This window comes from Bos mutus, chromosome 20 (assembly GCF_027580195.1).
Source record: "Bos mutus isolate GX-2022 chromosome 20, NWIPB_WYAK_1.1, whole genome shotgun sequence".
Classification (NCBI taxonomy): domain Eukaryota; kingdom Metazoa; phylum Chordata; class Mammalia; order Artiodactyla; family Bovidae; genus Bos; species Bos mutus.
In genome coordinates this window covers 14,907,580-14,921,369 of record NC_091636.1, presented here as the reverse complement: position 1 = coordinate 14,921,369, position 13,790 = coordinate 14,907,580, and the positions used below count along the sequence as shown (strand labels likewise).

At 39.3% G+C, this 13,790-nt stretch overlaps 1 protein-coding gene across 1 annotated transcript in view; it reads right to left on the bottom strand.

Moving 5' to 3' along the window:
• The window catches only part of IL31RA (interleukin 31 receptor A), a 73,430-nt gene that overhangs the window by 39,871 nt on the left and 19,769 nt on the right, over window positions 1-13,790 (bottom strand). The window contains exons 2-4 of the mRNA XM_005887383.2: window positions 12,314-12,391; window positions 6,194-6,311; window positions 4,839-5,008 (exon numbers count right to left, since the gene is read on the bottom strand). Of these exons, the coding sequence (XP_005887445.1) occupies window positions 4,839-5,008; window positions 6,194-6,311; window positions 12,314-12,368 (343 nt within the window). The 5' untranslated portion in view covers window positions 12,369-12,391. The remainder of the gene's footprint in view (window positions 1-4,838; window positions 5,009-6,193; window positions 6,312-12,313; window positions 12,392-13,790) is intronic.

Genomic DNA, 13,790 nt, shown 5'->3' with positions numbered 1-13,790 from the left:
CCAGTATTCTTGCCTGGAGAATCCCAAGGACAGAGGAGCATGGCAGGCTAGAGTCCATTGGGTTCCAAAAGAGTTGGACATGACTTAGTGACTAAACAACAAACAACATAAACATTTTTAGGGCTACTTTCCACAAAATGTCATTTTGCTTTCCAAAATAGCTACAGTAATTGCAGTGTATGTGTATAGCACAATTTATTTATTCATGCCTCTGTTGGTGGGTATTTGGGTTGTTTCTATATCTTGGCTATTGTGAATAATATTGTAATGAACATGGAAATGCAAGTATCTCCTTAAGATCCTGCTGCTGCTGCTGCTAAGTTGCTTCAGTCGTGTCCGACTCTGTGCGACCCCATAGACAGCAGCCCACCAGGCTCCACTGTCCTGGGATTCTCCAGGCAAGAACACTGGAGTGGGTTGCCATCTCCTTCTCCAATGCATCAAAGTGAAAAGTGAAAGTGAAGTCACTCAGTCGTGTCCGACTCTTAGCGACCCCATGGACTGCAGCCTACCAGGCTCTTCCGTTCATGGGATTTTCCAGGCAAGAGTACTGGAGTGGGGTGCCATTGCCTTCTCCAAAAGATAAAAATAAAATAAAAGTTTGTGTTTACAAAGTGAAAAACCTTGCCCCTTTTAGGCCCATCGACAAGAGGCAGAGCCAATGTTAGCATTGTAATGTAAGCCTTTCAAAGGGAGTTCCTAAATGTTTTAGGAATTTTTAGTTTAAAATGTTTTAAAAAGAAACCCAAGTCAAAACACTTCATAAAAAGAAAATCTGAGGCCCAGATACCTACACTGGTGAGATGTACCAAAGGTTTAAAGACCAATTACCACTGATCTTTCAGTTCAGTTCAGTCGCTCAGTCGTGTCTGACTCTTTGCAACCCCATGAACTGCAGCATGCCAGGCCTCCATATCCATCACCAACTCCTGGAGTTTACCCAAATTCATGTCCATTGAATCGGTGATGCCATCCAACCATCTCATTCTCTGTAGTCCCTTCTCCTCCTGCCCTCAAACTTTCCCAGCATCAGGGTCTTTTCCAATGAGTCAGCTCTTCGCATCAGGTGGCCAAAGTATTGGAGTTTCAGCTTCAACATCAGTCCTTCCAATGAACACCCAGGACTGATCTCCTTTAGGATGGATTGGTTGGATCTCCTTGCAGTCCAAGGGACTCTCAAGAGTCTTCTCCAACACCACAGTTCAAAAGCATCAATTCTTCAGTGCTCAGCTTTCTTTATAGTCCAACTCTCACATCCATACATGACCACTGGAAAAAACATAGCCTTGACTAGATGGACCTTTGTTGACAAAGTAATGTCTCTGCTTTTTACTATCTGTCTAGGTTGGTCATAACTTTCCTTCCAAGGAGTAAGCATCTTTTAATTTCCTGGCAGCAATCACCATCTGCAGTGATTTTGGAGGCCAAAAAATAAAGTCAGCCACTATTTCCACTGTTCCCCCATCTATTTGGCATGAAGTGATGGGACAGGATGCCATGATCTTCGTTTTCTGAGTGTTGAGCTTTAAGCCACCTTTTTCACTCTCCTCTTTCACTTTCATCAAGAGGCTCTTTAGTTCTTCTTCACTTTCTGCCATAAGGGTGGTGTCATCTGCATACCTGAGGTTATTGATATATCTCCCGGCAATCTTGATTCCAGCTTGTGCTTCATCCAGCCCAGTGTTTCTCATGATGTACTCTGCATATAAGTTAAATAAGCAGAGTGACAATATACAGCCTTGACGAACTCCTTTTCCTATTTGGAACCAGTCTGTTGTTCCATGTCCAGTTCGAACTGTTGCTTCCTGACCTGCATATAGGTTTCTCAAGAGGCAGGTCAGGTGGTCTGGTATTACCATCTCTTTCAGAATTTTCCACAGTTTATTGTGACCCACACAGTCAAAGGCTTTGGCATAGTCAATAAAGCAGAAATAGATGTTTTTCTGGAACTCTCTTGCTTCTTCGATGACCCAGCGGATGTTAGCAATTTGATCTCTGGTTCCTCTGCCTTTTCTAAAACCAGCTTGAACATCTGGAAGTTCATGGTTCACGTATTGCTGAAGCCTGGCTTGGAGAATTTTGAGCATTACTTTACTAGCATGTGAGATGAATGCAATTGTGCAGTAGTTTGAGCATTCTTTGGTATTACCTTTCTTTGGGATTGGAATGAAAACTGACCTTTTCCAGTCCTGTGGCCACTGCTGAGTCTTCAAAATTTGCTGGCATGTTGAGTGCAGCACTTTCACAGCATCATCTTTTAGGATTTTAAATAGTTAAACTGGAATTCCATCACCTCCACTAGCTTTGTTCATAGTGATGTTTTCTAAGGCTCACTTGACTTCACATTCCAGGATGTCTGGCTCTAGGTGAGTGATCACACCATCATGATTATCTGGGTCATGAAGATCTTTTTTGTACAATTCTTCTGTGTATTCTTGCCACCTCTTCTTAATATCTTCTGCTTCTATTAGGTCCATACCATTTCTGTCCTTTATTGAGCCCATCTTTGCATGAAATGTTCCCTTGATAGCCCTAATTTTCTTGAAGAGATCTCTAGACTTTCCCATTCTATTGTTTTCCTCTATTTCTTTGAATTGATCACTGAGGAAGGCTTTCTTATCTCTCCTTGCTATTCTTTGGAACTCTGTACTCAAATGAGTATATCTTTCCTTTTCTTCTTTGCTTTTCGCTTCTCTTCTTTTCACAGCTATTTGTAAGACCTCCTCAGACAGCCATTTTGCTTTTTTGCATTTCTTTTTCTTGGGGATGGTCTTGATCCCTGTAACCCTTTCAAAAAACAGGACCAGGAAACACTTTCCAACTCATTCTGTGAGGCCAATATTTCCATGATGCCAAAAATATACAAAGATATCACAAGAAAAGAAAGCAAGAGACCAATATCCCCTAGGAAGATAGAAGAAAAACTCCTCAACAAAAAAACTATCAATCCAAATTCAGCAACATATAGAAAGGATTATACACTTACAACCATGTGAGATTTATTTCAGGAATACAAAGTTTGTTATTTTGTTTAAAAATTAACTCAGAAGGATCATAGAACTAAATGTAAGAGCTAAAGCTATAAAGGTCTTTAAAAGAAAACAGAGTAGAAATCTTTGTGACCTCAGGTTTGGCACTAGATTATTAGTTCTGACTCCTGAGCACAAGCAATAAAGGAAAAAATAGATAAATTATAATAAAATCATCAAAATTAAATTATGTTTTAGTTTCAAAGGATATCATTAAGAAATTGAAAACATAACCCACAGGAAGAAAGAAAACATGTGCAAAACATATCTTGTAAGGAGCTGATACCCAGAATATATGAAGAGCTCGAACTTCCCTGGCAATCAAGTGATTAAGACTCACCCTTCCACTGCAAGGGGCTTAGGTTTGATCCCTACAGCCCCTCACAAAAAGAACTCTTAAAATTGACTAATAAAAAGACAACATATTTGTAAAATCGGCAAAGGTTATGGATTAACATTTTCCAGAGAAGATGTACAAATGGCCAGTTAGCACATGAAAAGATGCTCAACACCATTAATCATTTGGTAAGTGCAAATCAGAACAGTGAAGTATGATGTAATACCCACCAGGGAAGTCCCCTAATACCCACTAGGATGGTTATAATAAAAAAAAAAAAAAGTGCAATAACTAGTGTTGAAGAGGATATGGAGAAGCTGGTAACTTTATAAATTGCTGGTGGGATGTAAAATGGTACAGCCATTTTCGTAAAATTCAGCAGTTCCTCAAAAAGTTAAAGACTAAGTTATATGACCCAGCAATTTCATTAGGTATACATCTAAGAGAATTGAAGCCTATATCCACACAAAAATTTGTACACAAATATTCATAATTGCAGCATTCATAACCAAAAAGTGGAAACAAATAAAATGTCTATCAACCAATGTGTGGTTAAACAGAATGTGATATGTCCCTATGATGGATTATTATTCAGCTATAAAAAGGAATAAATGCTACAAGATGGATTGAACCTTGAAAACATTATGCTGTGAAAGAAATAAAATACAAGGACTATACTGTATCATTACATTTATACGAATTTTCAGAAATAAGTAAATCCATAAAGACAGAAAAATAGATTAGTGACTGCCAGAGACCAAGGGGAAGGTACAATTAAGGATTTCTGCTAATGGGCATGAAGTTTCTTTGAGGGGTGATGAAAAGTTTCTGGAACTAGATCCTGGTGATATTTGTATAACTTTGTGAATATGATTTTTAAAAACTGGTGAATTGTCATTTTTAAAAGGTGAATCTATGGGGTGGGAGATGGGATGGAGGTTCAAGAGACAAACAGAAACAAAAACTATATTGTAAAGCAATTATCCTCCAGTTAAAAATAAATAAATTAACAAAAAAGGTGAATCTTATAACATGTGAATTATTCTCACAAACGATGTTATTTTAAAATTAAATAGTAAAAATGACTCTTTGAAAAAGAATTTGAAAGCAACAATCAGTGAGATATTTTTAAAAATAAGAGTTTTACTTTCTCCTACAGGAGCAATAATATACTGTTTCTTCTAATATAATTGATAGTACAAACTGCAAGAGAAAATCAAGGACCAGCAAAATGTTTCTCATTAATTTTTTTTTTTTTGGTCAGGTCCCTCCTTCCTTCCTTTCTTCTTCCCTCTGGCCCTACCTCTCTTTTCCTTCTTCAAAAGAAAACAAATTTTCCATATATCTATAACATACACCTATGTGCTTGAGATGTGAATCTACTTTTGAGTTTACAGATATCTCTTTTAAAAAACAGAAGAAGAGGGTATATTTTAATTAAAAAGTTCATAAGAATATAAAGTGACACTTACTTATGGTAGTTAAGTCCCAATATGTTATATCAGATTTAATTATGCCATATGCATTTTTAGCCTCCACTTGAATAATGTAAATATCTGGTGGTGTTAAACTTGAATAAAAAGAGCATGAAGAACCAGCTTTACTTGTAGAATTACAAGTATCATTTTCACGTACATAACACCTTTGAAGGAAAAAATGATTCAGCATGAGTTTAGTACAGCAGTTTAGAAACATAAGCATATTTAATATGTTAAGCATGTATTTGGTAGCTTCCTTCTGGGTCTCTCTTGAGAACTGTATAGTCCAGAAATTGATGTTTATCTCTCCAGATTCCTTCCTCATCTTCAAGGAGAGAGAAAAGTTACCATGGAGACCTCCCTGGGAACCCTGTAAGTCCATCAGAAGTTACACTCATATAATGCATTTCCTATTGGTAAGAAATAATGAATAGGCTCTTGAAAATCTCAGATTCTAACCTTGAGAACTTATTCTTAAAAGGAAAAAATAAAAAAAATTTGTTAAATAAATTACAGTAGATACATAAATAGAATTTAAAATGATAGTTTTTAATACAACTATATTTATTGATATGGAAAGATGCCTGGTACTCTATTAATGGTGAAAAAAAGCAAGATGCATATTATGTAAATAATGATTACATTAATATGAAATTACATATTTATATAACTCTTCTTAAAGGTGTCTAGAAAGGTCTTCATCAAAATATTAAAAATTGTTACCTTTGGTGGTGGGATTTGGGGTGATTTTTTATATTCTTCATATTTTTCAGATTTAATTTTTTGCCATTGGTGTACAATGTTTTCAGAAAACTCATTACAATTATTTTCTTAGATAGATAACTTAAACCCTATCAAGCTGTAACTTAATGAAAACAGCTACACATATTGGTAGGAATCAAGTAGGTGGGTATTGCTAGAGTCCTCTGGGGACTATGTGGGAGATGAAACAGGCTGAGACCAGAAGAGGGGGCCCACTGTGTAAGGATTTGCAAAGGCAGGGGTGAGGGAGCAGAGACTGAACATACAGAAATATAGAATCATGGAATTTTGAAAGCAGAAAGGATCTCAGCATTTTCCATGGTTATCATAGAGTGCAAAAATGGCCTACAGGGTAATGTTGTGTCATGGTTATACAAGCATCCTCCCACCCTCTTAGCTGTAGATCCTATCAGTATGGTTGCAAATAACCAAGTATCACCCCAGCCACTGGATACAAATAATGGTTATCTAGAAGCTATAATTGAGAAAACATTTTACTGTCTAAGTGACTTGAGTCATGAGTTAAAGTGGGAGCCTCTGCCTCCTCCCCTTACTCTCCCTGACGGCACACAAGCTCCCGTACTCACAAAGTTCTCCTGACTGTGTATGATATAGAATTAGCTTCTTTCTCTGGACTCCAGGTGCAAGTAAAATTTTTCGTATAGTAGAAGACGCAAGAAATGTTCTCAGGCTTAGCTGGCAGGTCTAGAAAAATACACAAACACAGTAATTTTAGTGCATGATAAACATTGCCAGCATTAACGAGTTTGATGAAAACAGATTAATCGAAAGCTGAATTTCTTGGTAAGTTACTAGGTATAATAGGTTCTCCTTATCAGGGCCATGGAAAGAATCTAACTCCATCTCTGCAGTTACTCCCTTTAAACAGCTAGATTTTGACTTAAAAAACACTTCTTATATTTTTATTCAAGGAAGTTCCTACCAGATAAGAAGTAAGAAGTCCATGACTTGTAGCAAGTAAAATATTGGAGCAGGGTAGTGAAAATAAGACGGAGCAAAGAACTCGGATGTCAGTTCTTGGTGCAACAGTACAAACATGCGTGAGTCTGAAGAACCAAGGTCGTTTGGGCTGGTGGCCTATTTCACCAGGCATAGCAAGTCTAGTCGGAGCCTCATGTACCACTCAGCACCAACTCCAGCATGATATGGAAGTCCTAGCACTGCGGAGAGAGGGCTGGGGAAGATCTTCACATAAGCTCTGAACAGGTGAGAGTAGCAGGCAGGGATTCAGAAGTCCCCAGTATCTCAGGGTGAGGAACTGTGGGCGGGTGTAGATGTGTGGGGTTGGTCCAGGCCTGGGATTCAGAAGAGATCAGGCACGTTCAGGGTGATATAGCTGTAAATCAGGGCTGGGATTCAGATGAAGAGGCTTCTGTGCACAGGGGGATGTCAACTACAGGCAAACAGCTGGGGCATGAACTTCAGGAGTGGGTTTGGCAATGATACCCCAAAGCCCATGCAAAGCTGGCTGCCCGGCAGCAGATAGCAGAGAAGGGATAAGACCCCAGCAGAACGTCCAGAGGGAAACAAAGACTTGCTCACACAGATTTAGGAGACCAGGACTCTGAAGTTACGTAAACCCACTCATATACCCAGACACCACCCTAGGCAGGAGTAGGGGGACAGGCAGAAACTATGGAACTGTGCACTGTTACCCCAGAGAGGCTGAATCAGCTGGAAAACACTATAAATCAGAAGAAACAGAGACAATGCTAACAAATGTAAGTGCTGCCTGTGCTGTCCCCTTCCTCAGCCCTGCCTGGCTTTCCAGGGGAGCAGGGACTTTTTGAAAACTGATTAGCTTATTCCTAGAAAATAAGGATGTTATAAAATATATCTGCATATCTGACTAATGCATACATTTCAACTCTTTCAGAGGTAACACCTTCTAATAGGAAGTCAGTAACAAACAGTTTCAGAATGGGTTGTATTCACTGCTTAGATTTGGGAGTTTCGGGATTTGTATATTCATTCATGGGTTTCCCTGGTGGTTCAGATGGTAAAGAACCTGCCTGCAACGTGGGAGACTGTGGTCTAAGAAATGAGAATTGTCCACATAGGTAAAGCAGCCCCTGGGAGAGACAAACAAGAGTGAAGCAGAGCAAGGGGGCCTTCATGTCATGGCCACATTTCCAGCTCTTTTCTGAGAAGCCTTCCTCTGAGTCCTTCAGATGAGCCTGATCCTGACAAGACCCACTAGTCAGCAGTTAAGTCAATGACTTGCTATCTATGCTACTTGCATGTTGAAAACCATGAAAAAGCTGGTGATCTCCAAGTCCAACTGCTTAAAGGACCAAAGTTAACTGACCTGAACCAAATAATGCTACATGGTAAGTGGAGATCAGAAGGTAGGCCAATTAGCCCAGTAATTCCTCAGAGAGCCCACATAGCTTGAAAACACTCCCTCAGGATTCCTCAGGACAGCAAGCAGAATACTAACAGATACACACTTCACAACTGTCAGTGGGACAGGCAAAATCCTCTAAGAGGGTGAGCAAACAGTTAGCCAACAATGTCCCCAGGGACATCGCTTTTACACTGACTGACTCACTCTCTGGCTCAGAGATCTTGGCTGTGTGTGTTTGTGCGTACATGTGGGTCTGTCTTTAGTCCTCTGGCCAATTTCCTTACAAATAGTCATCCAAAACTAGCCTGCCCTCCACCTCCATTTCACTCATACCAGCACATGAGCTCTTAGCAGGATATCAAAGTTGATCATTGGCTGGAAAACAAAGAAATAAGATGTCTTTCCCTGTCTACTCAGAATAGTCTTTAGTTTTGTACTCTTCTCATTATGGCCCCCTACAGTCACATTTTATTTCCACCTTCATTCTCGGTCTGCCTTGCACAGGCTGACTCCAAAGACAGCCACCCAAAAACCAGCGTAGAAATAGATGGACAGAGGAGCCTTGGACACGACTGAGGTGACTTAGCATAGCACAGCACAGGAATAGATCCTTGTGGATCTAAACATATCCCCATCGAACCATGGTGAACTCTGGTCTTTACTATGCTTCCTTGAATATCTCTCTTCAGCTCTTTCAGAAGCTTTGATTAATATCTATAAAAACCATAAGTCGGAGGGGAATCCAACCTCTGGTTACCAGAACCATCAGTGTTATCAGATATCAGAAGAGAAAGTAGTTCTAAAAATGATTTTCCTCTTCACCTGAGCTTTTTTTAAGGAGTTACATTTGTTTTACTCTCACTGTTTGGTACACGGCAAGACAGAAATATTCTTGGACAGGCCACTTGATATTGGTATAGAGAAGGAAAAAATTCTGTTTCCTTTCACTCTCCTAGGCTCTCCAGCCAGGGCCCTGTAAAATCAGACTGACAAAAGACAGATTCACAAGAGAAAAACATTATATTAATGCATGCAGTGAAATTACACAGGCAAAAACTCAATAAAGAGTCATTTAAAGGGGTGGTTAGAACTTGGGCTGGTAAAGCATCTTAAGACAAAACCAATAAATCTGTAGAGAACTGACAGGACAAAGGAAAATGAACTTAGGTTTTCAAGGGTAGCAGACTGTGAAAAGGTGAGTATACGGGAGACACTAATGGAGCAGGGTTTGCATGTGCAGACCCATCCTGGCACTGGTTTTCTGTCTTCCTCATGGTCACAAAACTCCTCCAGGAGAGGAGATTTATAGCAGTCCTCACTTTTCAGAAGTTTCTTCTTTTAAACAAATAAAAGAAGTTCCACAAAGACTTCACTTCTGCATCTGTTGATTCTCTTTTGACTCCAAATAATAAATTGACTCCAAAATAAATCCTTATGCGAAAGTGGTATATTTTGGGGTGGCATATTCTGATCCCCTATGCTGGTGTTACGGAAGAGATTTATGATAAATAAAATGAATGCCCAGGAACATTTCCAGTGCTCATCAGTATTTCCCCTTCCTGGGCATAGGGGAAGATTTTATTTCCTTTCTTCCTTGAAATTGGGCATAGCAATGTGACTTCTTTGGCCCCTGACATGAAAGGAGACTAAAGCGCTGCTACATTATTATCCTTTTTCTCCTCCCTCTGCCCTGCACACCCTGCAAATCCATGTTGAGATAATGAGTCTTAGGCTGGTACAGCCTCCATCAGCCTAGGTCCTGCTTATCTGTGATGGACATATAGACTTTGTTGTCTTAAGCACTAAGATTTTGGGCTTGTTTATTTTCACTGCATAAACAACTTTCCCTGCCTCATGTGAAAAATAGCTTGTCTGAAAATCCAAGATTTTAGGACTCGGGAGAGGAATTCATTTAAGAGTAATTTTCCCTCTTCTCTTTGTTATGTTCTCATGACATCCTAACTCTGCATATGATCTCAGGGCATTGTAGATTTGTTTGATCACAAATGAGGGTGCCAAGGGGAACTGGAATAAAAAAGGAAAACCAGATCAACAAATAGCTTCAGTTTTGCTTTCTTGTGGATCCCATACATCTGAACTGCCCTGACTTATGTAAAGAACTGCCAGCGAGTAGCAAGGCTTATACATCTGTTGTCCTGCCTACCTGCTGGCAACTTGTGTGCCTATTTTAAGTCTTCTTCAACTTACCTCTAATTAGAATATAAACTCTTCATCAAAAGACTGTCACAAACATTATATAATTGTGATAGAGCAATGGAGGGCATTTTACCTCTGTTCTATTTTTCATAAAACCCCAGGAGTACTCACAGAACTCTTCAAGACTGCCACAGTCATGAGAAAAAAGGGAAGACTAAAGAGTTGTCATCCACCAGAAGAGACTAAGGAGACAGGACAATTCAGTGCAATATGCTACCCTGAATTGGATCCCAGAATAGAAAGAAAACATTAAGGAAAAACTGGTGAAATCAAGTAAAGTCTGGAATGTGCTTAATAGTCATGTGTTAATACCAGTTTCTTTATTTCAGCAAGCATATGATGCTATTATAAAATATTAGCAATAAGGGAAACTGGATAAAGGGTATATAAAATTCTCTGTACTATCTTCACAATTTTTGTATAAATTTAAAACTATAACAGAATGGTTTTTTTGCACGTGGATGACTAAAGGCTATGTTTGCCCCTCACACACATGTATCCTTCCACATGTTAAGAAAAAGCATATAAACATATTGCCACATTTCTAGAAATAACTATTTCCCCTATTTTTAGAAATAGCAGCAATATTCAGAACTTTTCTCTAAGAAGGACCAGGAGAATGTTCTTGCTTATCAGCGAATTTCCTATATGCAAAAAGAACATTTTTCAAAATTAAAAAGATCTTCTCAATCTCCCTTCTTCCTCTCTACGCTCATAACACTTTGGTGTCATTGCAAAGTTAAATTTTGTTGTGAAAAGTGTCTTGAAATAAAAGAAGGGCAAGGCTGAGACCAAGGGGAAAATTGTCTAGAAGGGAAGTAGTATGGAAACTAGAGTCAGTTATACAGGAAATGGTATTAATGAAAGGTAGTAAGAGAAGACAGAGATACAAGACTGAAAAAGACAAGTTGAGGGGAAAAGTGTTATGATGCTTATAAGCAGAACTTTAAATTGGACAATTGGAAGCAATTGGGGATTTCTGAGATGGCCAAAAGAGACTGAATGAGACAGAGACACACGGCCCTCCCTGCCTATAATGCCTACAAAGCTCTGGAGTGTCACAAGTATAACCCCAGGGACCTGCAAGGTGGGCCAGGCCATGCCAGAGGTCTGGAAGACATTCTCATTATCTCTGGATCACAACTGCCTTCTGGGTGACCTCCGATTATGAGACGTTATGGGCTGAATTGTGTCCCTCCCCACAAATCTCATATGTTTAAGCCCTACCCTCTCTCTGCTGTGCCTCAGAAGGTGACTGCATTTGGAAACAGGGCATATAAGGATGTATTAACTAAAATGGGGCCTTTACAATGTGTCCTAATTCAATCTCACTGGTGTCCTTATAAAAGGAGATTAAGATACACAGAGGGATGACCACATGAAGAGGCAGCAAGATGATGGTCATCAACAAGTCAAGGAGAAAGGTGTCAGAGAAAATCAACTCTGCAGACACTTCAACCTTGGACTTTCAGTCTCCAAAACTGTGAGAAAATAAACTTCTGTTGTTTAGGCTATCCAATCTGTGGTATTTTGTTATATAGCAGCCTGACCAGACCGATATTTATACTACATGCCTTGTCTACATTCCCAGTGCTCAATCACCATTTCTTTTAATCTGGTCTTATCTTCTTTAACATAATATGTGATCTAAGTAAAACATCTTAGATCTACAAGGTATTATATGGCCATTAGGCCCATAGTTTTGAGTTGGATCATTGTAGTGATGTTGTTTCATTTCCCTTTATACCCTTGGAATTTATGGCAAATAGTGTGAAAATGTATATATGTTTCTATGTGTGCATCCTATATGAACCAATGCACACTTCACACAGGAATCACCAAGATAATCACCTACTATTACTCTAAAACAGTGAATCTTGACTTTCAAAGGGTCATTTCTCCCTTTGAAAATATGATAGATCATCTTGCCAAACTTGCACATGCATAAGTATACATCAACACACACATACAACCCCACACAAATTTAGGGAGCTCACAAATCCCCCACTGTTCATCCATGAATGCCCATGTCCAGCTGCCCCTTTGTTCTCAAGTTAACAACTCTTATCCAAAAAAGGCAAATAGAATCGCATAATCCATAAAAGGGCACAGGCTGACCTACCTGCCAGGCCAAATCTGCAGAGTAGAGGGAGCATCCACAGTGTCCAGGCCCACATTGTTCCCAAATAATGCAGGGAGGCTGGAAAGAGAACAGAAAATATCATCAGTCAAGAGTTAGTTTGCTTCCTGTCTCTCCTCAACAGCTCTGTTTCTAGTGATAAACAGATTCTGGGAATTTTGAGGAAAGGTATTTTATTTTATATATTTTGAATTACATTCTATTTTGTTATATTTATTTGGTTAGCATCACATAGATCCCTCTGTGATTATTCCATTACCCCAGTCAATTTTTTGTCCACAGTTAATTCTACTATATAATACAAAAAGTACACCAGCCAGCAAGAATACACTCCAGAAAAACAGTACTGTCCTCCAGTCTCTGCCTCAGTTCCTGAGCACTCCAGCTAAACAAGACATCTCATAATTTCCCAAAAGCACCATGCAATTTCACATCTCCATGCTTTGTCCATGTGGTTCCTTCTGTCTAGAATGTCCTTTCTTCCCTATTCCTGACAAAGTGATCCATCTTTCCAGACTCAGTTCAAAGCTAGCCTTCTCCAAGCACCTTCCCTGAACTCCCAGATGGACTCAGCCTGCCAGTCGGCCTCTGTGCCCCACCCACCCTCCATGCCATCTGTACTGTGCACACAGCACTCAGAATGGTCTTTAGTAGTTTACCCGCTGGCTTCTCTACAGATAGGGAGCTTCTGAAGAGTGCAGCTTCTCTCTCTGAGAAGCCTGAGTGTTGAAGGCAGTGCCTGGTACCTGGTAGACATTCACTATTGTTTGTGGAATAATTAGAATAACAAGGCTGCTGGCTCCTCACGTCATCCCAGATGAGATGGTGAGATAGTCTAAGGATTAAAGCAAATGTAAAGGCAATACCTCGCTTTCAGAAAGAAATACATGATGCTACATTTTCAGCTGACATATCATTATGGGGGGAAAAGGAGAGTTTTCAGCAAAATGAATCATTTTAGGGAAAGTTGAACGCCGCATTTCTGGACAAAAACCACAGGGATAACATTTTCTCACACACAAACCAGTTGAAACACCTAATGAACTGAAAGTGCCTAAGGCAAAATAAAGCTGAGTGAGAACTTGGATCCATAGAAATACCATTATGAAACAATAAAAGACTAGTTACATAACAGCAATAGTTAATGCCTGTTACTCAAGAGCTGTGGCTAATCTCTCCCAAAACAACCATTTTGATTTAAATGAGTATAAAACTTAGGAAGTTTTAAAATTTTTCAATGAAGAATAAATGTGTTCTTTGAAAATTAATTATAACAGAAAAGAATTTTTTTTTTTGGCCTTGAATAGAATTTTATTTATTTATTTAGTTTTTGGCCTTGAAGCATGTGGGATCTTAGTCCTCTGACCAGAGATAGAATCCATGCCCTCTGCAATGGAAGCTCGGAGTCCTAACCACTGGACCACCAGGGAATTCCCAGTAATAGCACTTTTTAGCATCC